This window comes from Labrus mixtus, chromosome 7, assembly GCF_963584025.1.
Source record: "Labrus mixtus chromosome 7, fLabMix1.1, whole genome shotgun sequence".
NCBI lineage: Eukaryota > Metazoa > Chordata > Actinopteri > Labriformes > Labridae > Labrus > Labrus mixtus.
In genome coordinates, this window is record NC_083618.1 from 27,524,132 (window position 1) to 27,550,202 (window position 26,071).

The 26,071-nt window shown below is 41.0% G+C and overlaps 1 protein-coding gene across 1 annotated transcript in view; it reads right to left on the reverse strand.

Annotated features, from left to right (window-relative positions):
- Positions 1 to 950: 950 nt before the first annotated feature.
- The window catches only part of LOC132977078 (integrin alpha-5-like), a 44,323-nt gene continuing 19,202 nt past the window's right edge, over positions 951 to 26,071 (reverse strand). Inside the window, exons 16-30 of the mRNA XM_061041461.1 lie at positions 25,437 to 25,492; positions 24,728 to 24,885; positions 22,818 to 22,955; positions 17,002 to 17,069; positions 9,289 to 9,439; positions 8,202 to 8,294; positions 7,633 to 7,712; positions 7,421 to 7,501; positions 7,193 to 7,298; positions 6,178 to 6,336; positions 5,912 to 6,022; positions 4,528 to 4,641; positions 3,184 to 3,285; positions 2,940 to 3,062; positions 951 to 1,712 (exon numbers count right to left, since the gene is read on the reverse strand). Of these exons, the coding sequence (XP_060897444.1) occupies positions 1,629 to 1,712; positions 2,940 to 3,062; positions 3,184 to 3,285; positions 4,528 to 4,641; positions 5,912 to 6,022; positions 6,178 to 6,336; positions 7,193 to 7,298; positions 7,421 to 7,501; positions 7,633 to 7,712; positions 8,202 to 8,294; positions 9,289 to 9,439; positions 17,002 to 17,069; positions 22,818 to 22,955; positions 24,728 to 24,885; positions 25,437 to 25,492 (1,624 nt within the window). The 3' untranslated portion in view covers positions 951 to 1,628. The remainder of the gene's footprint in view (positions 1,713 to 2,939; positions 3,063 to 3,183; positions 3,286 to 4,527; positions 4,642 to 5,911; positions 6,023 to 6,177; positions 6,337 to 7,192; positions 7,299 to 7,420; positions 7,502 to 7,632; positions 7,713 to 8,201; positions 8,295 to 9,288; positions 9,440 to 17,001; positions 17,070 to 22,817; positions 22,956 to 24,727; positions 24,886 to 25,436; positions 25,493 to 26,071) is intronic.

Consider the following 26,071-nt stretch of genomic DNA (forward strand, 5'->3'; position numbering starts at 1 on the left):
TGTGACTCAACTGCCTATGCTAAAATAAGCTTATCTATATTAGAAAGGTATTAGCCCTATCTATTTACTCAACATGTATACATATGCATCAGGGAGAACAGTTACTATAACATTTAAACAATACACTATAATGTAAAAAAAATCATATTCACTGTATTCGTTTACATGTTTAGCAGTGATTGATTTGGTTGTCCATAAGTGCCCTAACTTGACCATTGGGTTATACTCCTTAAATTGGTTGACACCTTAAACTACCAACATTTGTGATGATGCTTTGAAGGTCTCATAAGACAGGTTTAATGTAGTCGTAGTTTTATATATCACCAGCAGGGGGCAGCACTGACCCACAAACAAATCTAACTGATTGAGGTCTATGTTTTCATGAAGGTCATTACACTTTAATTCTCCATCTATTTTATTTATTTTTGGTCTTTTTGTGCCTTTAATGGAGAGATGGGACAGTAGATAGAGTTGGAAATCAGGGAGAGAGAGTGGGGAATGACATGCGGTGAAGGAGCCACAGGCTGGATTTGAACCTGGGCCACCTGCTCAGAGGACTGTAGTCTCCATACATGGGGCCCGCGCACTAACCACTGCGCCACCAGCTCCCCTAATTTTCCATCTTCATGACCATATTGTGACTCGTGTGCCTATGCATAGGTCCAGTTGACCTTTAACATGGATGTTTTGCATAGCTTATATTGTATATTGATCCTGATGTTGTATCACATGACCTGTCAGGTGACCTCGGGGGGGTTGTATATATGTGGAGGGGGGTTTTTCCAGTAAATTCAATTTAATTGGAGCAGCTTCTGGTGTGCGGACTCAGTATACTTTTTCTATCCTTGGATGTTTTTTTTTGTCCAGCACCCAGTACTTAAACCTTCTCGGATTTACGTGCCTTTTTTTTCGGTGTACTCATAAATAGCACATAAAAAAACCATTCTGGGTGGATATACAAAATGAGGCTTTATTCTGGACACCAACGGGTCATAACACAATAATACATTACATACATTACAACATACACAGAACACCTCCCAATATGGGAGAGGAATAATTCAAGTTAAACATTGCAGTTTGATCAGGATTGTCCTGCAGACAGTACGGTATAACATTCAACAATGGAGAGCAAAAACACTGTGCCATAAATAAAAAGTGGTGTATAAATCATACAAAAGCAGGAATCTCAAAAATATCAAATGATGGGATTGCAAACTGTTGAATTACACCTTTAGGGAATGTAGAAATACTGTTGTATTAGTGCCTTTTGTTGGAGGTTGTGTTCTTGTTCCTGCGTTGGCTGCGATGCTTCAGTTCTTCCAGTTCAGATCATGTGTGAGTTGAAAAGTTTTCCACGGCGACGAGCTTCTAAGGAGCAAATCTGCCTCATGTCTGTTGCTCTATTTGAACAACTTCATGTTCAAAAAGCAGTGCATATTCAACTTGTAGTCCCTCCTGCTTTGGCGTTTTAGTGCAGCACCAGACATTATGTATTCCAGTGATGCAGCACCCGTTACTGTGTCCATTCATAAATGGGTAGCCTGCTCATCATTAGCCAGTTTCCTTATTTGTTTGGGGATAATTCCAGTTCTTTGGAACAGCTGCAGGGAGGCTCAGTCCCGGGTCTACGCCTCAGAGGACGCTTGGGGTTTGAGCTGGGCCTTCTCCATGGTCGTACCGTACGGATCTGATCGTTTAAAAAAGCCCATCTGGAGGGAGACAAGGAGAGGGAGAATGATTGGAAACAACTCAGACAGACATTTATCAAGACTGTGGGGAGGGATATGAATACAAATATGTGTTTCCTATGACCTTTGTTGCTTTTACACTCAAACATAGGAGCGAGACATGCACATAGAAAGACACACAAAGCAAAAAAAACTTAAATAACAAAACATGGCCAGACGGTTATTTTCAGCTGTTTTGTGTCTCTTTTTAGTGCATTTGTGTATCTCTGTAGTTGTTTTGTGTCTCTTTGTTCAGATTCAGATTCAGATTTTTTATTGTCCCACAAGGGGAAATTTGCGTTGCAGCAGGAGCACACAGATGACAAGAAACACAAGGACAACATCACCATAAAAACATGGACCAAAACAATTTTTTTTTAAAAATCAGACAACACAGCAAAATATAAAACCAAATAAAAACAGCGCAATAAAATCAGTCGAGAGCCCGTACCAGAATGGAAATTCAAGTTATTAAAGTGCAAAGTGGAGGTGTGCAAATGTGCAATTCAAGTGCAAAAAGAGCAACGAATAGCTAATTGTTGTTTAACTTATTAATTGCACTTGGTAAAAATGAGACCTGGAGTCTTTTTTGTTGGTGTTGTTTGTCTCTTTGAAGTTGTAAATGATAAATGGACTTGAGTTTGTAGAGTTTACACACCTTCCTATGTTGAGAGACCATCAGAAGTAACTAATCCCATTCATACAGGGTTAAGTGTCTTGCCCAAGGACACATCGGAAATGTTGCTGCTGGAGCAGGGGATCAAACCCCCGACCTTCCGGTTGAGAGACAGCAACTCTACCAACCGAGCCACAGACTCCCCTTTGAGTGTCTCTGTGTAGTTGTGTTGCTTCTCATTGCAGGTGATGTGTCTCTATAGTTGTTTTGTGTCTTTGCATTCCAGTCTCCTTTCATTAGATTTACATTGTTGTGGTGTTAAGTGTCTTTTAGCTTTCAAGCATCTTTCTACTTTGGACGAGACATTTCCCACGCAGGCTTATTGCCAGGAAGGCTCCTGCAGTAATCCATCAAAGCCTTTAAGATGAACTCTCTATATGATCATTGGCAGGATGTAGCTGTCCCATAGCAGCTACAGAGATGTAAAAAAACAAAAGTGATCTGGTCTCTGATATAACATATTTAAAGTCTTTGTAAGCTGTGTAAACGCTCGCACTGTTATAGTTATGTGGTAATGGTGTTAGCAGTGTTACCTTGTATAGTAGATATATAAGCAAGGAGAGTAATAACAACCCAGCGAGAACAGCCAGGATGATGATCCACACTGGAACATAAAACAAACTGTCCGGCTTGTTCCACATTACAGCAGTCACCACCTGAAGAACAGGAAACCACAGCGTTCAATATTCACCTCCATCATTGACACACACATGTACAATAATAATACTGGGGTTCATGAGGTCAGGATGGTGTAAAAATGGATCAGATTAAATTGACCTTTTTGGACCCAGATGGCTTGAACTTGGGTGGAATAGAATAAGGCATCCTGTCGACGTTGTACTGAACAGAACACTCCAGAACGTACTGCTTATAGGCCCTCTGTGGACGAGAAGAAGAGAGTAAGATTAGGAAACATTTTATTTAATAGCTGCAAAATGTACTTGATATTTTGGGGCACTTTTCAGGTTCTTAAAAGAAATCCTATTATGTCCAGATGTTTACCAAATCACCTCTAATTGTGACGCAGCATCTGGACTTTGTGACATTACTGGACTGTGCTGAAAACAAACAAACGTAAAATCTCAAATTTTGAATGAAAAGGAGCAGAAAGAAGACGTATCTTATAATATCTGCCCCTTTTTCACAAAGCATTAATTAAAACAAAACAAAACACTTCATTCAGAATTTGAACCCGGGCCGCCCGTTTAGAGGACCACAGCTTCTGAAAATGGAGCGCCTTCACCAACCACTAGGCCACCTGCGCCCCCTCAAACTCTTAATTAATCAAAAAGGCATTTGAGAAGAAGTTTGTTTTAAGATGAGTCTTTAAAACTGTCTGGATGTGAGGTAGAGCATTCCAAAGTTTTGGACCTTCATTAGAGAAAGCTGTATCACCATAACACCTTTTGTCCCTGATCTTGACGAGGACAGAAAAGCCTTTGCTCAGACGATCTTAGCTCTATGACCGGCTGATATTGGGACAGGAGCTCTGAACGGTTAAACACCTTGTACACAAACATCTCTTAAATGTTAAAATGAAAAACATGGAAGCAGATTCTATAGGATGTCGATGCTTTTAGCTTGACGGCTTAAACTACTGACTCACAGATTTTGGACTCTTTGTCCCCCGTTGTGTCTCTGTCTGTAACGTTGTGTTTGTGCTGATGACTGTTTTGGCCATGTCTCCCTTGGAAAAGAGGTCAAAGAGGTCTTAGATCTCAAAGGGACTAACCCTGTTAAATAAAGATGTGACGTGATCTCTTCTTTTTGACCGTGTTAAAACTCTGGCTGCTGCACTCACCAAAATAAAGTGAGTTACAGTAATTGAATCAAGTGGATATAAAAACATGGATAATTAAATGACTTTTTTTCTTGTATTATAACTGGCAAGACGTATTTGAAAATGAGTGTGCAGCGTAGTGCATAGTGTCTCTGTGTGTGTGAGAAGCGTAAAGTGTGTGTTGGTTTGGTGAGTTGCCCAGCAGAGGGCAGTATATCAACACAGATTGTTTGACGTTCGCTTCCTCTGGCGTGTTCTCCTCTTCGATTTGAGTTTCCTGTAACTGACGGATAAGAAACATCCCAAACATGCGCCGTTGCAGTGTTTTCATGCAGTCTCACCTCGATGAAGGTTTCAGCCCACAGTCTGGAGCGTACGGTCAGAATAACACTGGCTCCTCTCTCCAGCAGCCCGACGTCACACTGCAGCTGCCAGCACTCCACCGAGGAGCACGTCTACAGAGGGACAGAGCCTCAGTCAAACACACAAAAACACACAGAAACACACAAAACACAGCCTCATGTCGCATTCAGTAAGAATGTGTTCATCTACTGACGGTGTCTTATTGAATTATTAAAACAAAACGACTTACAGCGGCTCATATACGACTTTTTCTCTTCTATATTTTAAACAATTATAACGTTAGTTAGTACACACTCTCTACATGGAAGCCCTACACTGGTTGGCTGTCTTATATAGTTACATGTATCTTATTTAAACAAACGCTGGCGCGGGATTTGTTCTGAAAAATGGTGAAGTCCATTGTTAGAAAGTGAAGTAGTTATGTAACCCATGGAGTGAAATAGTCAATGAAAAGATCTGGAATCAGGTCCAGATTTCTCTCTATTAACAATCAAAACAGTTTCAGAGAAATGAAAAACTAAGTAACATGTTTTGCGTTTTAATTTTGCATAAATTCAATTGGGACTTTAAATCAAAGTCTGACAGAGTTTGGCTCCAAGCAGATTGCAAAAAAAATTGATGTTTGTTTCTTTTTTGATATTTAGCAAAAGTCAGCAAAAAACAGTAAGAAATAACATTTTCGTTTTAATCAGCTAATCAAATCAACTCGTGTTTTCTGCTCTAATTGAAGCTGCTTAGAATAACTTTGTACTGCAAGCATCGTCGGCTCTTTGGAGACATATTCAACATGTGGTTGTTTCTTCAGTTACAGTCAGTGACGCCTCAGCCACAGCCCAGTGAACCACAATCACAATCCAATTATTTTTCTGACACAATTACAGCAAGCGGCAGGAGACGATGAACAGAGCTCATTATGTCATTTCCATTTCCTCTGTTGTAATCTCACTTCATGTTTTTAATCTTTTCAAGTTCAGCGCTAACCCCTCCTACAATCTCATTGGCCACATGAGCCTGATGAAGACGAGGAAATCAATACACGAGAGTCATTGACTTCATTTGAGAGCCTCTGTCGTGGCGGGTTTAGAGGGAAGAGCTCTCGAGAGATGCGTCATCACGATTCCCCTCCGTTTGCCGTGTCAAGCAGCACACAGAGGGAGAAACACAAACACCTCCTGTGGTTTATTCTGGGACACACGGAGTCAGCTGATCTATTCTGATAAGGAGCAAAAATGATCTCACTAAGTAAAAAAGAAAAAAATTAAAATTGACAGTGTCCAATAATAGACATGGAGCATTATTAAAACTGCTGAGCTGAAACCACATAATCTTTTATTCATTTCCTTCTGTCCGTGTGTTTCTCACCAGGTTTCCTTGTTCAGTCAGGACGTCACTGTACACCTCCCTCCTCCGGATGTGATGATCACTGTTGGATTTCAGTAACCTTGGACCTTCTGCTGCTGCTGGAGCCTGGAGCTGCAAAAGACATTGACAGAGTCATTTACAAACACAATCAGATTTTCAAAGCCAGAAATAGACCAAGGTAATGAGCTCGCCATGCCAACAAAGCTGTGTGTGTGTGTGTTTGTGTGTGTGTGTGTGTGTGTGTGTGTGTGTGTGTGTGTCCTCACCTTGAGTCTCAGTGCATTTAAGGTGTGTTTGGAGGAGCAGCTCAGCGGGCCCTCGGTGACCACCTCCACCGGGTAGAGCAGCTCGTGGCCAGGAGCCCTCAGAGGACAGCTCACCTTTAACGTGGAGTGGCTGACCAAACTAGGACCGTTATTCACCAACTGAAACAGGAGAGAGAAACTTTGAAGTTAGATCATGTTTCTGCAAACACCTGCTGAAGACGATCTTTATGGAGGAAAGCCACAGCACAGCAGTTTATACGCAAGTATATGAAAATATATCAAATGTACTTCTTTACATCATATATAACTGAAATGAAAGAGGAGTGTGGAAAATACACTTTCTTTGTCCCTTAAAAAGGAAGACACTTTACTGGAACCGACTTTTTGACTTTCAAACTAAAATATTTATTCTAAAATATCTAAAAAAAAAAAAAAAAAATTTAAGTATGACTCATGCAAAATCACATGAATTAAACAATGTATTAGATTATCTGAGATACCCAACTGATTATGTTGAGAAATGTTATTTTCTCATTATTTGAAATAGAAAGGGGGATGTACATGTGTTCATTTATATTTCTTTCATACTCGCCTTGTACCCAGTCACAATTACATTTTTTAAAGTCACTTTTCATGACGGTGGCCATCAGACTAGCCTGGGAGATAAAGTGCGAGACATGGCTGACTGTCACAGGACCTTTCCAACCCCACTGACGACCCTTATCTTCACACAGTCCATTAATACAGCAACGCTCGGGATCAGAAAGGGGGCGTTTGGCCTGCTAATTTGGGAGCACCGGCATGCTGAAACTCTGGTGGCATGCCATCGGCCACAGCAGGTATCACATTGTACGATGCCATGCACACCATGCTCGCCGTCACATTTATAAGCAAAAAGAAACACACCTCATTTTTTTCATTTCAATCATCACTAAAAACAAACAGCGATTTCAGATCAGACTGTACAGAGGCATCTGATACTGTCGGAGAGGGTCTGTAAGAAAACCTTGCACACCTCGTAGACATGCAGAATCTCGGGGCCGACGTCCTGCTCCTCCCTCAGACTCTGACTCACAGTCCAGTTTGGAGGAGGGAAGAGGACTTTGTCTGGCCGTGAAACACTGCAACAGAAGAAAAAAACACAGCGTTTGGCATTTTACCTTGGCAGGCACTAACATGATAAGATTCATTATCTCAAAGTGATGCGATGACGTAGTGGAAGAGTCGGCCAATGAACCCTCACCCCTGCAGAATGACATCAGCCATAGCAGCCACCTCCAGCTCCAACAGAACCACCTCGCTCTCCGAGTTATTCGCATTTTTACTACAAGAGACACAGCAGAGAGACGAAACATCAACTCAATTTATCAGAGAGAAATAAGACTAATACCTACAAATATTAAACTGGATTTGAAGATACAAAATGAAACAGAACAAAAGGTTGAAGAGAGCTACCTTCTTATCTGGAACTCAAACTGCACAGTGTTCTGGGTGTCCTTCAGTCTTGGCACAGTGAACCGAAGGCCGGCCCATAACTAGAAGATGACCCAGAGGAAATATGAAAAAAAAAACAGGAGGAACATCGAAACTAATAGGATGACAAATGAAAAGAGGTGTCTTGTATTCGATAGAGAATTACTTAATTCTACATTTTCACAATGCATTCAATACTTTTCTAATTTCCCATAAACATATTTTTGTCCAAATGAGTGGACAGTTTTAGCTGCCTCCACCCGAAAGAAACTTAAAAAAGATGAAATAATCCTTAACATAGCCTTGATCTCTTCGTCTGGTCTTACATATTCCCCATGCTTTGGAAGCAGGGTGATTGGATTTCTACATGAAAGTTTGATCTATGTGTTTTTTTTTTTTTAATGTTTTATGAGTTTAATGAAAAAAAACGTTTTTTTTAAGTTTGTGAGTGAAAAACACTTTGCAAAGCTTTGTCTCGGCTTTGTTACTGCTCCGAGACAAAATAATGAAAAAAGGGCTGAAGTCATTTTGTAGGCTTTGTTGGCTCTTACACTGGTCCCAGACTTCATGGGGTTTCCCAGATCACACAGGAGATAGCGGGTCTGGTTCTCTGCCTCATAGCTGCACGTCAGCTGAGTCAAGCTCTGGAGAGGACATGAAAGCGCAAAAACATTCGACACTGTCAACTCTCAATTAGACGAAAACATTACGAGACACAAAAACAGCAACTTAAACACTTTGCATGGTTTTATAGGAGACTTCATTATACAGAATGGTGGGCAGAAAGCTTTCATGACTATTTTGATGATGTGCTTTCTGCCCAAAAAAATGTTCTCTTTTCTTGTGTTTTTTTTTGACTTAGTGCTTCTGTCAGATAATTAAATGCCAACTCAGCAGCCGAGACATAAGGCCTGCCTGTCGGCGGCGGTGAGGATGAGGAGCCGCGGGCGGCTGGAGCTGGGGCGGACTGGTAGTGTCGGTGCTCTCACTGTTTGCCTATGGACAAGATACCAATTCCTTCTGGAAGAAATCTCGGAATCTGTTGTGTAAACGGCCTTATGTGTTGAAGTAAATATGTCCGTAAACCTGACCTTAGTGGGAGTGGCCCACGGTGCTGTGCATTCTGGGATTTGGTGTCTTTCATCCACATGAGCCAAAAAGTCACTTTCTGCCTTTTCTCGGCCAAGAAGGCAACAACTTCAAAATGTATTTCACATTTCTACTACATATATGACCCAATGTCAATACAGATTCATGTTTCAACGGGTGAAGTATCCCTTTAATTTTTCGATACACATGAGCAGAAACGTGGTCAAACTAGAGTAAATATTAGAGATGCTTTTAAAAAATGGAGATGCAAAGCTGGCTAAACACTGGAGCTCCTGTGTCCACTGTATTGACAGGTTGCGTGCACCTCGACTCTAGGGAGGTGGGGGGAGGGGGTGACAGCCCTCTCCAATGTTTTGAATTTAGACTGCAGTACCCATTTTAAACACTAGGGTGTCAGAGTTACATATTGCTCCTTTAAAGTTGAAAAACAGTAATAATAAAGATTTCAGTTATAAAGCAACATTAATAAAAACCTGTATTCATGCACACATCAGAAAGGGAGAGAGGTGTAGTTTCAGTTTGTCTCACCACATTGTTGCGTGCTATCCCGCTGTAGTCGGCCTGCGGGGGGAGCACCACATAGAGCTCGGCCTCATACGCCCCTCCCTCGCCCTCGTTCCTGGCGTTGAAGGTGAGGCTCAAAGAGTTTTCATCCCCCAGGTAAACCTCATGTCTGTCACTGTGAGGGGAGAACCACAACAACAACAACAGTGTTTACAACGTGTCAGAATACATTTCTGTTACCTTTTTAAATATGATGTGGATAACGACAGAACCCATAACGGAGTCTGTGAAGATTATTTCATTGAAAAATGAACAGATAACGGTGCAGCATTTTCGTTGAATTTACAACTTGGTTAGCCACTGAAAATATATTTTAAAGATGAATAAAATGAATCTTGAGACCTTTCCTACATAGCACCTTCTTCATATTCCAACCATTTAAAGTGTGTTACACTGCATGCTATCAATGCTATTTCTACAATTTGGATACACATTTGCACTTAAAGGCTTTATATGCGATTTTTCACACTTAAATATAATAGAAATCAAGTATATCCTCTGAAAATAACTCTGTGAGTCATGACTGTCTACAATGGGTGTAACACCCGAGTCCCACTGTCTGTGATGTTTTCAGAGTTTTCAGAGTCCTATCTTCAGTTTGTTTACATCGCCTGGACGGCCGGCCATCGCATCCCCTTGTGTATAAAAGTTGTTTAATTGAGGGACTAGAGAAAAGAAGAATAACATACTGTACTCACTGCTTAACTGTGTTTCTAGATCACGCTCATTTCAGGTAAATTTACATGCAGTGTGACGATACGAGCATAATAAAGGTCGCTAGCATTAGCATGCTAACACAACAATGCACCGCGAGTTGTTTTGGTTTCATGCTGGTGCTCAAGGGCGACATCTGCTGGATCAAAAAATCAAATATAAAGCCTTTAAAGCTCAGCTCCTGGAAGCAATCTGGGGTTCAGTATGTTGTTTAAGAACACCTTGACATGTTGACTGTAGGACATAGGGAATGAAACTAATGATGCAGATGCTTTGGTTCATTATCGGTTTCAGCCGATGTCGGCCCTGTTGATAAACTTCGGCACGTCAGCAAAAAGTGTGGAATGAATCAGTCCTAATTAATAATCAGCAGTGTTGTAGTCAAGACCACACTAACCGAGACCAAGACATACTCAGAGACCAGAGTGCTCCGAGACCGAGACAAGACCGAGACATTTAGGGATCCAGACTGAGTCCAGACCAAGACCGAGGCAGGGGGCGACGGAGACAAGACCATAAACATCACTGAAAAATCATCATTTTGAGTGCAGCGGTCGTGTCACTCACTTTTTTTTTTTATTATTGGGCGGAGGAAGTCACCTGTTGAACAAACCTTGATCTGTTTTCATAGTCAAACATGAGAGAACATTTTGGCCTTGCGGGAGTCTAACACCAGAAGAAGTCATAAAAAAACCATCAGTATCAGAATCTGAAATCGGCTACAGTTTTATTTTTAACATCAAATCAAATACAAATCAACTTTATTTATATAGATTTGATTTGAACATCGGTATCAGCCCTCATTTCCCCCTAAATGTGTTACTCCTAAAGTTGACTACCTGTGCTATATCTTGCTGTTGGATGATCCAAATAAGCCCTCATTCAGTTACCTACTGCAAGTCATCAGTTGTTGATATAGTATTGTTATATTGAATAGTGCAGCTTTAAAGCTATTTGCAGGGAAAGCTTTCAGACATTGAAACATGTGTGAAGGCCGAGTGAGTTTCTGCTTTAGTTTGATATTTTTATTTATGTGGTATTGCTTCCTGTTTTATTTTGTCTTTTCCTCTCTTGTGTTTGTTGTTACTGTTATATCCCCGAGATCTCTGTTGGTCTTTGGTGTTTCCTGTTTTATTTTGTAGTTCTTTCCCCCAGTGTTTCACATCTTGTTGCCCTTATGTGTTTCCCCCCACCCCCCCACTCAGTTTCACCCGTCTTGTTTGTCACACCTGGTTTTGATTACCCCGTGTCTACTTAGGCTCTGGGTTCACTCCCCTCTGTGTCAGTTCGTCATGTGTCCTCTTAACCTCCCGGTGTTTCCTCTGGACTTTTTTTATTTTTAGAATTTCTAACAAAACCTGCAAGATCTTAGTTCTCTCTTTTCCAGGCTGTGTGGAGACATCTCTAAAGAAAACCGCCAAAGTGAGAGACTTGGAAGGACGCAGCAAGGTTACCCTAAATTTAAAATCAATGAAACATTTAATAAATGCAACTTCAGGTTACACACCCGCAAATCTCCCTGTAACAGCAGGGCTATAGAGAAACTTTTCAGTCAAGCAAATATTCCATCATTGCCTCATACCTTTAAAAAATGAAACTTTCACTATTAGAACCCATAACAAAGGAGGAAGTAGCTGAAGTCACATCTGCTTTGGAGTCAGGAAAGTCCCTTAGGTCGGAAGGCTTTCCGTCTAAATTCTACAAAATTTAGACGGAAATTCTCCACAGCGCTCAGTTGGTAGAGTCGTCGCCTCTCAACCAGAAGGTCGAGGGCTCGATCCCCAGCTGGGCAACATGTCCGATACGTCCTTGGGCAAGACACCCAACCCTGCATTGCTCCCTCTGCTTCGGTGGTGGTGTATGAATGGGATTAGTTACTTCTGATGGATGATACTACATAGCGATCACTACCATCAGTGTGTGAATGTGTAGGTGTGACATGCAGTGTAAAAGCGCTTTGAGTAGTCGGAAGACTAGAAAAGCACTATATAAGCTCAAGTCCATTTACCATTTACCACAACACGCTCGCCACCTGACTTAAGTTCTGTCTGAGTCTCTGAGAACTGCATTTGAATTCTCTTCTGACTACTCCAAACTACTCCTTCTTGGAAAAGTTGCAGCTCTAAGTTTAGAAAACACTTAATTTATGTTGTCGGCTTTGCTGCAGAGGAGGTTTTTAACAAACTTTTTTTTTTGTTTATTGCTTTAGAGAAATATGCTGGAAAAAATCTGGGTAAAATAAAAACTGTTTTCATTTATTGAACATGTGCTTGAAGTGGATACAGAACATTTTAAGATTGAGACAGAGAATACTGACATATTATTTACTCTTGCTCTGATTAACACTGAAATATCCCGATCCCTGCACCGTTCATTTAACACCACCATCAGGTCAGGTCAAAAAGCTGTCCGCTACAGTGAGAGTAATCCTCCTCAGCTGTGATCTGTCTTTATTTAACAATGCTAACATGCCAAACTAAGAAGGGTAACATGATAAATAACCCTGCTAAACATCAGTATGTTAGCACTGTCACTTTACCTCACCAAGCTGCTAACATATCGTGACTCTTCTATAATTCTAATATTAATTTAACAGACACTTTTTATCCAAAGTGACGTACATCAGAGAGAAAGTACAACACAAGCAAGGATCTAGGTCAAGTCGTTTGAGCTTTCTCCAACGAAGATGTCCTAACCCGCTCTGTGTGACAGTGAAAAACTGGGCAACACTTTCCCTTGAAGCTGTGTCTGTAAAGTTTTGTATCAGCTGCAGTGTATATTCAAAAAGGTGGGAAATCACAGGGGACACCAAAAACAATCTCATCTCCTCTGTAGCATCAGCGTTCCTCTTGCTTCCACTTAGGAATCAGAGTTTCACCGAGTCTGAAATCATTCACTGTTCTTCTTCTCCCTTCATGCTATCTAGAGAGATTTGATGCTGTGACTCTACAGAGCGTCTCGTCGGCAAAATCACATCACCACACTGCTCAACTGTTAGCTCTGCGCTGCGCTAACCATCACACTCCTTATCCAATATATAGTGTAAATAGCTCTTACTTTACATTACAACATGCTAAACTCCCGTATTGCTTTTTCATGTGTTATATCCCTGAAGTAGTTTTTACACAGCCATTCTTTGTGTCTGTTGTAAAAAAACTGACAGAAAGCAGTAGTCCCCTAAAACCTGTTTGCTGGCACACTTTAGTTACCTCTGCTGCAGCGTTCATTTAAAGTGACTCTGTGCAGTGCATGACTAAAAAGCCATTGTAAAAAGTAATGAAAAGCAGGTACGGAAATACTTTTCAGACAATGCACCTCTGTTTAGGCAGTCCCCGATGGCCGTTTCCTACGCCATATCTGTCCTTGACTGACATGGGAAATGACCCAAATCTGATCACTGTGATTTGTTTCAGGAAACTCACCCCCCCCCCCCACCTTATCCAGCATGTTCACAGAGACGCCCCTTGTGTGCAACCCCCTTCATCGCGTTGATAAATCTTCCGACTCCCGACACCCTACAACCCGGGGCCCTCCCCCAGCAGCTCCACTAGTGGTGATAAATTCATGTTTCTATTGAGCAGGAAAGTAGAGAAAGGAGTCTGGTTGAGGGTCAAAATCAGGGGTTTCTTCTTTCATTCTCCGTTTCCTCCTCCCCTCCCCCGTCTTTAAGGGGGGGGGGGGGGGGTCTGGACGCAGTGACCCCACGCTAGGTAAAGGCGACCAACAGATGATTTTAATTAAGCTTCAAGCAACACTGAGCAGATGCTGAGGACGGACAGAAGTCTGCAGCGGGTAGATGAGATGTTAACTACCCTGTGTTTCTTTTTTTTGTGAGGAAATGTGACAGTGGATCATGAAGCTCACAAAAGAATAATGGAAGCGTGAGGCTACAACTCAAACACGAGCGGCGCCTTGACAGGCCTCTGGGTTGAGAATTTAAAACATCCCAGTGTTTGCAAATTCCTGGTTTGCGAGAGAAAAAGTGCAGCGTCTTGCACCATGTCAGTGAAAGGGACTTTCTGTTAAGAGAGGAAAAAGCTGAATCATTAAGGTGTAGTCCCATGATGACTACAAATGCAGATTCTTTTCGAGTTTTCACGGGAGACTTTTTTTGCTCTGGTTGTGACTCCGCAGCAGCTAAGAGAAATCACATGGTCACGTAATGAAAAACAGTCGTGAAAACACTGCTGGCTGGAAGAGTCTGAGAAAGAGAGAGTTGCCTTTGTGAATGGGCTGAGACGGAGCCAATATCATGGCTGGAGCCCAGTCGCAAACATGGATACATGACTCATTAACAATATGTGACAGCGCCAAGAGTCGTGGATGGTTTGCTGTATCTCTGTACTCCCAATGTAGTCGTGTTATGAGCCGTAAATCCTCTTCCCCCGAGCTTCTTCTCTTTGACTGTCTTCATCAAACTCACTGTCATCCATCACTGGTATGCTTAATAAATCTGCAGATATGCACAACAACAACACTGGTGCTTCATTCATTATGACTTTTGATCTCATTTGACTGAAAAAATAAAGAATTTGAAAAGTACTCTGCTTAATTGTATTGTTGGCAAAGACAGGGAAGTTTACAGTCAGTGTCCTGAAGCCTTAAAAATATACTTTTGAGTGCTTTTCCTCCCCACATCAAATATTTGAAAAAGCTGACTTTCTTCTGTTTTCAAACCAGCGTTTATTTGTTGTAGAAGCCTTAATGATCACTGGAATAACAAGAAACCAGCCAGAGATATCTTCATCTCTTCAGCCAAGAGCTAATGTGATGGCATGCACTTCATGATACTAGAGATGGGACCGCTCCGATCTTATATCAGTATCGGGTCCGATATTGACATCATTTATGGATCGGATATCGGACCGATGGTGTTGATCCACGTCACTGATTGAGAAAGATCTTTGGGCACTTTAAACATTGCAAACTCGCACAGACTCGCTTTTGAAGACGTTCAGACTGAACTGTAAGGAGTGTCCACAAATCGTCCCCGCGACGACGTTCAGACGAGATGGAACAGCTCCTTCTATGTGATAAAAAGCCAAATTCTTACACGTTGGTTTTTAAAACTTTAATTTGAAAACCTGACAGCTGTTGCTGCTTCCTGTTTGTACGTGAAGCCAGCTCAATGCAATGTCATGTCAGGTTTACTACAGCTTTGTGTAGCCTCACACATAATACCAACAACAACAATAACACTACTCGTTATGATAATAAAAACATATGAATCAGTATCGCTATCAGTACATGTGTATCGCAATCGGAAGAAAAGTGTATCGTGCATCTGATACGTGTGAACTTAATATAACAAACCAGTGACCAGCGAAAAAACAAACCATCAATCCACGGCACTTGATGATGATCTTAATCTTCAAGGGCATCTTTGACTGACTACAGACTAACAGCCTTTCAGCATTCACAGTCATTCTTCTATTATTCTTTAAAGTAATAATGGTGTAAGAGCGTTTAACCACGCAGAGATGTGTGGATACAGAATTTAATCTGAAAAGAAGGCAGCACAATGTGTCACAGATTTGTGTTTCTCTAAGTGAGCGAATGTATTGTTTCCCTAAGAGGATAAAGAAACACGTAGATTCACAAATCATGGAGCTCCCGTTAAAGGATTTCTTTAGCCTCTTTTTGTCTGTTCACTTTGGATCCAGTACCCACTTATAGATGTTTTTATCTTTTTGATTTTCTATTCTTGTTTACATATAAGTAGGCCTACTTCAAAGGTGGAGTGACCTGGTTGTCTAACGACTGAGGTATTTATAATAACATGAGGGTAAAATCCACCTATTTGATGATGGAAAGGACATTTATTGTGGTAAAAAAAAATATATAAACAACTTTAAAACATTTATGAATTTAAGTATTGTTAATCTTTATGTCATTATAATCACAATAAACCTTGTTTGTTTCGGTTTACTGCAGTGCTGTTCTGCACTTACCAATATGACAAACATAACGACACTTATATTATTATCATATTTAGCACATTTAAATATTGATTTGGATTGTAAGAGGCTAAATAAACCACAAAGAAGTATCACACATCACTACAGTTCCATTCAGCACTATGGACTGTTTTTAGCTGACTGAGTGCGTTTACATGGACCTGAGCGTCCCAGTTATGCGCCTATACTCCCAGTTTTGGTCATATTCAGGATATGGCCTTAGCATGCACACAGAGAAACCTTTTTTTTTCTTCATATCCCTGTCTAAATGATAAATATATCATGATATATAATATCCCTGTTTCTGCCAGCTTGCAGAATCTGGGGTAAGACATGCATGCAGGTAAAACAGTATCTTTTTTTTTCTCCGGGTAGAAAAATCTCACAGCCGTGGTAAGGGCTTATCCCAGTTTCTGAAATCTGGACAAAATGATGTTTGCATGCACAAACACAAAAACAGGGATACTCAAGTCGCATTGTTTGAATTGTTTGGGGTTGAGTGTCTTCAGATTTCATGTGTTGGTTCATTTGGAATTTCCCAGCAGGCTTCTGTTTTCATCCCCCTGTACATTAGCATTACTTGTAGTTATCTTTAACGTTGAACATCCATTAACTGGAGGGCTACAGACAACCTGAAAATGGACGCTAATGTTGGACCTTGTCTGCAGACGTTACGCTAGCACGTTAGCCGTACTAACTCAATGCTAATGTATTGTTCGAACTGCAAAGAGTGCTTGTGTTAGCGATGCTATAGCAGCGTGTTCTTGAGTTCATTACACACATAACCACTAACACACAATGCATCACTTCACATGCAGCTGAGGAAAGACCCACCAGACACACTGTGGATTTCATATGGCAAATATTAGAAGGTAGGTTAAATCTCTGTTGTGTTTCATCCGCCACAGAGGGAGAAAACTGCGGCAGATTAAGCTCTGCATGACTGCAGGGCTGAGGTTGTGTTTGTAGAATCAGGTATAGTAATTGAAAGGTGATTTCCTCTCACCCGTAAACAGCCAGCTTGAGGTCAGGGACGCAGATGTTGTCCTCCCCGCAATCGAGCTGAATCTGGGCCTGAGAAAAAGAGAGCGCATGGATAGAGATGAACAAGGGGGGGGGGGGGGGAGCGAGGGGATGGCTCGGATGAGTGGAAGACAGAGAAGCATCAAGTGAAACAAAAGGTCTGAGGTATGGAGGGAGAAAATAACCTCTGGAGGAAGTGGATGTTTACTCAGCAAGCCTGCTAGAGTCAGGATTTAATGAAAGGGATAAGAGGGGATACCGGACTATACGTTTATCCTTCCATGCACAAAACTGTAACAAAATGTGCAACAACCAGATGGTAAGGAGTTATATGGAAGCCCTTTTCTTTCATGTTTGCAGGATCAAAGTCGAGTGTGCTTTTAAATGTGGTCAAGAAGAAACGGAGGAAAAGATGGTGGAGGTTCAGGGGAATAAAAGGATGATGAATTCCGCCTAAACAAGTAAAACGTTTTTTTTGCGGGAAAGCCTCAATCAAACACAGTGACGACCTCAATAGTCTCAAGGACTTAATGTGCTCTTTAGTCTCTTTCTGACTGATGACTTTACAGAAACCGCAGTAAAAGATGGATGTGACTTCCATGGTATTGTCTTCTCCAGCGTGTCCCCTGAGCTTTTTCACTGCAGTCTCTCTCGTCTCCTTTTCTGTCTCTACCCTCTCTCTCTCTCATGTAGCTCCATATTGTCGTTTTTTTTTTTTTTGTTGCCATACCCTCATCTCTCCAACACATGGGAAACATTATGTTTCCAAAAGAATGCATACGGAGGGCTACACAGAGTGAAAGAGTCAGCCTGGCAATGGTTAACACTGTCTCAGTGGAGACCCTGGTTTTACATTCACACAGGACTCACGAGGTTATCAAGTCATTTAACACCAAACCGGCTGGAGCACACGTTCACGGTTACAGACTGAGATCAAGCGATAAGTCCCAACTCCCTTTCATCATGTTTTTCACATTCGTCTTTTCATCTTCCCCATGAGATAGAGAAAATCTGCTCTGTAAAAAAAAAAAAAAAAGATGATGCATGGGGCAGCGCTGGTAGCCTATAGTGGTTAGTGTGTGCACCCCATGTGACGGAGGCTGTGGTCGTCCAAGCAGGCGACCCGGGTTTGAAAACGACCTGCAGCTCCTTTCCCGCATGTCATTCACCACTCTCTCTCTCTCCCTGATTTCTGACTCTATCCACTGTCCTGTCTCTACAGTAAAGGCACAAACAACAACAACAACAAAAATGACGATGCATTAAAAGCCATTTTAAGAAAATGTATAAGAACAAAGTTATCAGACTGTATGAAATTGGCAGTTAGTGTGTTTTGTGTGTGTTTTCCTTCTTATTTCTGAGGAAGTGAAGACTCATTTGTTTTATGTTGGCATGGTATTCATTCATTGATTGTAATTGGACAGACCCAGATATTTATTGTTTTCTTTTTGAGTAAGGGGGCAGGCAAAACAAGATTTATTCTTCTCCCTGCTCCTTTCCGTACATGGGATCTGTTGTGTGTTTTGACATGTACGGAACAAATAAAAAAAATTAAAAATTAAATGAAATGTCAATGGTTTAAAATTCGGAACAATTCCTCCGTCTCAGCAGTGGGCTTGGTCTCTCTATACCCCTCCTGAACATGTAAATTCAAGAAGACTTCAAGACAATTATTAAAGTGATGAAACACTATATTTTCAATTTTTTATTTTATTTTATACACTCTTTTTAAAAATCTAGTTTCCCTTTAAATATTGATTGATCCAGTTGGAATCATCAGCACTGACGGTTCTGCACCAATGGAAAGATATCGGTCCCACATCTTGAGAAACAGTGTTGCCGAGTACGGAAGCCCGTAAGCGGACATGCATTTCATTAACTCATTTTTCTAAAATGATAAAAATAAAATTCCATCTGTTTTCTCAAGATCTCAACTGATTTTTCCTGTGTCTTCAGAGTTGTAAAAGCACAAACCAAAAAACAGAGAAATAGGCTTAATTTATAGAGTTGCCAATGACAGCATGGTGTGTCTTAGTCTGGCCTTTGACATCAGTGACCTTACCCTTACATTACCTTGTTTTATAGACCTGCAGAATTTAATCCCGTTCTCATGAGAAAACAAGTTTTGTTAAATGGAGAGATGATCAGATGTAATAATCAGTTATAATAGGAAAGCCAGATTTGTTATCTCAAGGTGATGTGAAAAATAAGTCAAAATCTGGAGAAAAACGACTGAAATTAAGACCGCATCACAGGAAACCAGCGTCGTTTTCTCTAGAATCTCTAGAAAACAACCAGAAAATGTATGTAAAATGTATTGATGTACGTCAACTTACGGCTTCCCCTAGCAAAGCCAAATGGGCCAAAAAGTAATTTTCCGCTGAATTGTCCGTCTGAAAAATGTCATTTTCTGATAAAAAATTATCTCTCAAATATTAACTTAAATGACTATGGAGCGAAGAACATAATCTTTACCCACATTTACTTTTTACAGTGACAGTAACGTCAAAAAGGATCAGGAGCTTCTTTTGTTATTCTTCACCTCGGAGAGTGTTAATCTACAGTAAGAATTATTGTCAAAGCTGCTGAGTAAAGCAGAATATCATCAGTCTACATTCAATAGAAATCAGGAGAACAATGGTGGAAACCGGCGTTAGATTCCCAGAAAGTCATAAATATGTTGCTGTTTGAATCTCAGCCAGCCACCTCCGTCTCAGCCAGAGAAACTCAAACTGTCATTTAGAAAGGCTATAACCGAGTGTTAGTACGTAATATGGCAATCAGTGAAAAACCATTAATGGTCTGAATAACGGGCTTTGACTGTAGAAAAAGCTTCAGAGGTCTTATTTTAACTGTGAGTGGTCAGAACTGTGGCGTGCTGCACTGCGACCACACCCTAAATATTGCACAACCGTTAAATGTTTCATCATGCCACAGATCTGCAAAATTTAATAGATGGACTTCAGCAAAACTTTGATTTTCAGCCTTTTTTAATGCATCCCGTGTTTTGTTATATGAGAAAAAAATAACTTGATTGACCACAAAAAAAGGTAAAACCACTACCTTTGAATGCAAACATTGGATGACCAATCTATGGTCCCAAATAAATACAGTAGATGTTAAAGAGGACATATTATCCTCCTTCTCCACCTTTTCAAACAGTCCCCCTGTGGTCTAAATGAAACATCTGTGCTGTGCTTTGGTCAAAATATAACATGAATCAAGCACCAGAGGAGGTTTGTGACCCTGTATAAACCAGCTCTCTCAGAACGCTCAGTTTTGGTGTGTGTGTCTCTTTAAATGCAATAAGCCCCACCCCCTGAGTTTTCCTGGTAGACATCACTCCTCTGTAGAGAGAATAAAAATGGTGGAGCTGCACAAAAGTTTTTCTCTAGGCTGGGGGTGGAGTCCATGGGTGGAGATACCAGGGGAGGGGAGGGGATTTTTTTTTTTTACCAGAATCCCACTGTGACATCACAAGGAGAGCAAATTTGAAACTGAGCATTTTTCTCTGTGTTGTAAGACTTAATAAACAGATCACAAACAAAGGACTGGATGGGTTTATTTCACATTTTGTGGGTCAGTAGACACTCAGGTTACCCAAATATATGTTCAAAAACACTGTAGAAGTGTATTTTTCATAATATGTCCTCTTTAAATCATCGACATGAAGACCCATATCACTCTACGCTAAGTAGTATCAGGATCCACATTCTGTAGTTTACCAATCAATGGACAAAAAACCTCAGCTTGGTTCCTCAGACATAAGACGGAAGAACTAGGCAAGAAAGTTCAAAACAACCAAGTGAATGATGAACACCCCTCCACACACTCACTTCACCTTATGTCACTCACATAAACATGAGCACGTTTCAGACTCTGCCCGGTGCCTGGTGGAGGAGAGCACTGGCAACATACATAAACAAACCACAGCCAGATGTCTGAGAGCCGAGTGTCGCCCCACCCTAACTGAGCTGTCAGGCGTCCCTCTGTGCTTTTGCAGAGCCATGACTCGCCAGTCCTCCATAAACCTTCCAACTCTTCGTACAGGAACGTAAAAACTCTGCCAGTGGAGACCAGAGTGCAGTCATCAGCTCTTGTTCTATCAGAGCTGATCTTCAACATCTAACCATATGGGGTTTGGGACTCCAGACAGGTTGTTTAATGTCAATTTAAAAAAAACTGGAGGCCTGAGTTGTCCATTTTTGTCATTCAAAAATATCCAAATTCTAAATATAATCAATGGTAGATGATCAGTGCTTTGGAGAGTTAAATTGGTAAAGTACACAGAACCTCTGTGTCAGTCAGTTGTTCATGATTTAGATTGTTTGGTGAAGTTATGTGAAAGTGTTTAAAAAGCCATCCATTAAACTCTCTCTCTCCACTCGGTGTTTGTTGTAGTGACTGAGTGTTTAGTTCATGAAGTGCAGGGCGTGTGGCCGTGTAAGTGCTGTGGTCTGGAGGTTTAGTCTGGTGGTTTAATATAAGGATGCGTTTTACAGCTCTATACAGAGAAAACCTACACTACTTATACTTCTGGAAGCTGAACGTCCATGAAACCAAAACAAAACGGTGCTTCAGGGGTTTCCAAGAAAGAGATTAATACTAAACACTATTACAATGAAATTAAGAGTTGGAAGGTTACATGCCGGGGCGGCTGTGGCTCAGTTAGTAGAGTCGGTCGACAAGACACTTAACGCCAAGTTGCATCTGCTGATCCGTCAGTAGTGTATAAATGTGTAAGAATTGGATTAGTTACTTCTGATGGTCACTTTACACAGCAGCCTCTACCATCAGTGTGTGAATGTGTAGGTGTGACCTGCGGTATAAAAACGCTTTTGAGAAGTCAGAAGACTAGAAAATAACTAAACAAGCTCAAGTCCATTTACTGTTTACCATTTAAAAAAGAAAAAAACATCAATATACTGAAATTGAATCCCTGCATGGTTTGTGTTTGTTTTAATCTACAGGTGTTATTTACCTGGGAAACCATAAAGTTTGCACTGGACATTAGCTGGAAATCACAACACTGCACCAAATGGTTAATTTTAGCTATTAATCTGGATTTAATTTTATTGGTTTGTCTATTTAAAGTTTTTAAAAAAATGCTAAGAAACCCCTAATTTATATATTCAATAGGGCTGGGAATCTTTGGGTGTCTCACGATTCAATTTCAATTCTTGGGGTCACGATTCGATTCAGAATCTGTTGTCCATTCAAAAAGATTCTGAATTCACAATTAAAAGTCTGTTTTTGAATTAGTACAAACTTCAGGATCTACTGCAGTCACCTGTGAGTGAAAGAGCTTTTTGGAAGTTATGAATCTATTTTAAATCTCTGAAGATCTCGATTTTTTTCCCCACCTCTAATATTCAATTAACATGTTCGGTCTGACCATGAACAAAAACCCATTCACATTCAGCTAAAACCCTTGAAACACAGAGAAATACAGCAAATCTTCACATTCGAGAAGCTGAAATCAGTTCTTTCTTTGCTTGGAATGTGCATTTAGTTATCAAAAGAAACCCAAAAATGATGAGGGAACTGAACATCTACAGTAGTTAGTACTCTGGGTTACTTAAAAGACAAGTGAAGGTTGTCTCGAGGTTGCCCTGTCACTATAGCAGTGTACTTCACTACAAGCTGAGTTAGAGGCTGAGCAACATGTGCAAAACATTAATGTAAAAGTTAAAAAAATGCAAAATAATGTCGGTGAAAGGACACCAACATGACATGAACATGCAGAATGACCCTGTGGCTGGGGATGAGTCATTCTGTATTGTGAGTTAGTGTACATACCTTCTGCTCTATGGGCTGTTCTGTCTGATAATTCAGGACTGGTCTGAGGCCATGCTGGTCCACGGGGGCATGAGGATCCAGACTGAAGTTCAGACTGATGTAAACAGGGGAGAGTTTATCCCTAAACTCCTCCTCGCCCTGCAACAAGACAAGAAGCAGCGATGTTTGAGTATTTAGTTAAATGACACACAACCACATGATGTGTACTCCGACCACTGAGCCCAGATATTCTTTAAAAAGCTCGCACTTCAGATTAGGGGTAAAGGCTGGTTACACATTTGTCGCTAATGTGGAGACTTCCAGTATTTCAGTGCTGGAAACTTCCCAAAATCAGAAGCAGATGTAGAAGAAGGACTGGGCCCGACTGCAGCATTCAGTGTGTTTGAAGTTTCTCTGAGACGTGACATGAATTCAGTTCTCTGAGCTGAGAGGATGTTTCCCCCTTTCAGAAAGAGTCACAGCTAGACATAGTGAGTAAACAGGTGTTGACTGACAGGTGAGTGAAGGGTTGACAGATTGCACTCAAACTGTCTCCTAATCCTTCCAGAGAGCATCTACACATATGACACAAGTGTTTTTGGCAGGCACTCACTTTGATCGGGTCACCACTGAGTGATGGGAAGATTGGTACTGTAGTAGTTTCACCCCCCGAATAGAACTTCAAACAGCGACTTCAAACCCTGCCTATTAGGAAATGACGTTAACCTCTGTCCTGGCAACAAGATAATTACGTTCACCTGGAACTGCAGGTGCAAAACAGTCGCTGATTAAATGTCTCAAATAAAAACAAGCAGGGCACCGGCCCCCAGGTGGGCTGGGGGGGGTAAAAGGGGGAAAACATTTGAAAGATATTAACGTAAAGGATTCAGATGGTTGGCCAAAGAAATAAAGTTATTGGAGAATATTTTTTAACTTTTTAAAGAAAATATAGAAAATACAGTTCATTTGTTGATGGAACTGGTATGTGCACTGTTTTTGTAGTGGCTGTTCAAAATCATCCAATGCTTGGGTGCCTTGTGGTTATTTTGCACGCCACGCGTACAGAAACTGTGGTTCTGGAAGCAGACACCGCGGGTTTGAATCCCACCTACCCTCTCTCTCTCTCTCTTTTAGCAATTTCCAACTATATCCACTGTCCTGTATCTTTAGTAAAGGCATAAAAAGCTCCCATGAGAATCTGAAAAAATACAAAATACATCACCCACCGCTTACCTGTGGGCGACATACTTTGTTCCTGTGTAGAATTCTGAACTAGTTCTTTTTGCTCAAGCTTATTATCATTAGTTAGCGTGTTAAACTTGCTTACCCGAAATGGTAACAAAGATCCAAAAGTGAGCATGATAGCATTGTCAGTGTAATCATTACAGCATGCTAATGTTAGCATTTAGCACAAAGCTCAAATGTGACTTTAAGTATAGACAGAGGCCTCATGCCCATACAAACTGGGGAGGCTGGACCCCCCTTAAGATTTTTTAAAATCAGACAGGATTTTTCTCACATCTTAGTATTACTTTTTATTTTATTTTATACATTATATGTAGAAATTATACATATTATTTAAAGTATGACAGAGATCTGATAAAAGAGCTATTAGGTATTTTGCATGATTTAACTGAGGTTAACTCAGATTTTCAGACTGATCGAGAAATAATCCCCATTCTGCCTTTGATTATAAATGTTTCAAAATGCAGAAAATGGCATCATTCTGACCATTTTTTTTATAATACGGACCCCTTGACCCGACTCTATCCCCCACCTGCCCAGAATTTTGGTCTGCATGACGCCCCTGAGTATAGGCACACAAAGCCACTACTGTCCTGTGTAATTATTGTCTATCTACCTGATGGACGAATAAAGTATGCCACGGTCTGCCTGGCATGGAGGTAAAAAAAAAAAAGTATGGGACTGACCCGCAGGTAGACCTTGGCCTCATGGCAGGAGTGTTCTCCAATAGCAAGGCTGAAGGTCTTCAGCAGGCTGCTCTGCTGGCTGTCCAGGAACAGAGTCCTTCTGATGGACTCTTTCTGATTCTGCTTCCCACTGTCCAACTGAACCTCCACCACAAAGTCTGGAAGACATACACACACACAGGACAGGATATCAGTGAGTACATGCACGCCATCTGTACATCCATGTTTACGGTATGTTTAAATTAACCATAGGGGTTTAAGTTAAAATGCATGTACAGGCACAGAAACACTGACATATTACATGCATGCCTAACCACATGCAAATATACACAAACAGTGGTTAACATGACGATGGGGAAGAGCCTTCATGTGTTACTGCACAGTATGTAAAAACACACCGAGGGCATTTCTGTGGCCCACATGACAGCAACTATGCAGGGAGCACAGACAACACACACCCACGCACTTTAAATAAACACACACACACTTTTCTAAACTGCTGGAGTCCACTAAGTTACCCTGTATTTACATGATTGTTCTTTTATCTTGATCTTAACTGCCAAATTGACCACAGTGAGGGTCCGGCATACTTGCGGCAACACAGAGAAAGCAAGGTAATAGGGACCATGTGTGTGTGTGTGTGTGTGTGTGTGTGTGTGTTCACGTGTGTGTAAGAGAGAGAGAGAAAGAGTGTGTGTGTTTGCCTCACCTAGATGAGAGGGGACGTGCTTCCCATTAGCCAGCAGGCAGAAACTGACGCTGACACTGGAGAATAAATACAGAGAAAAATATAAAGAAAAAAAATCTGTGTGCTGATCTGATACAGATGTGTTTACACTGATCTGAGGCGTGCTGCTCTATCTATATGTGCTTCAATCTTTACAGTCTTTTCTTCAAAACAAACCCCATGATGATGACATTTATTGTCTACTTTTACTGCGATAGCCGTTGAACGTATCGGCGTTCAGTAATGATCTCTGTTTGTTTTTTAGTGGAAGTGGCAGGGTTGGCCATTCCTGCACTGGGTGACTGACTGTCGACCTATTAGGGGTGTGATTTCCTCTTTCACAAGACGATCCGATTCAGATCTCGGCCCATGGGCTTCAAGGCAGATTCGCTAAAATATAGAACAATGTGGTCTGATTCCATTTGCGTCGATTCAACACTGTTTGTTCGATGCAAATGAACTATCCCAAGTAACTTTTATACCTTATGGAGCTGCGAAGAATCGAGGGAAAACAAAATACATTTTAAAATTACATGCCATGGGGGTTTATTGATTATTCACTTATTACTTATTCTGTCTGCTCTGATAGAAGAACAAAGATGTAGTGCTAAAATAAT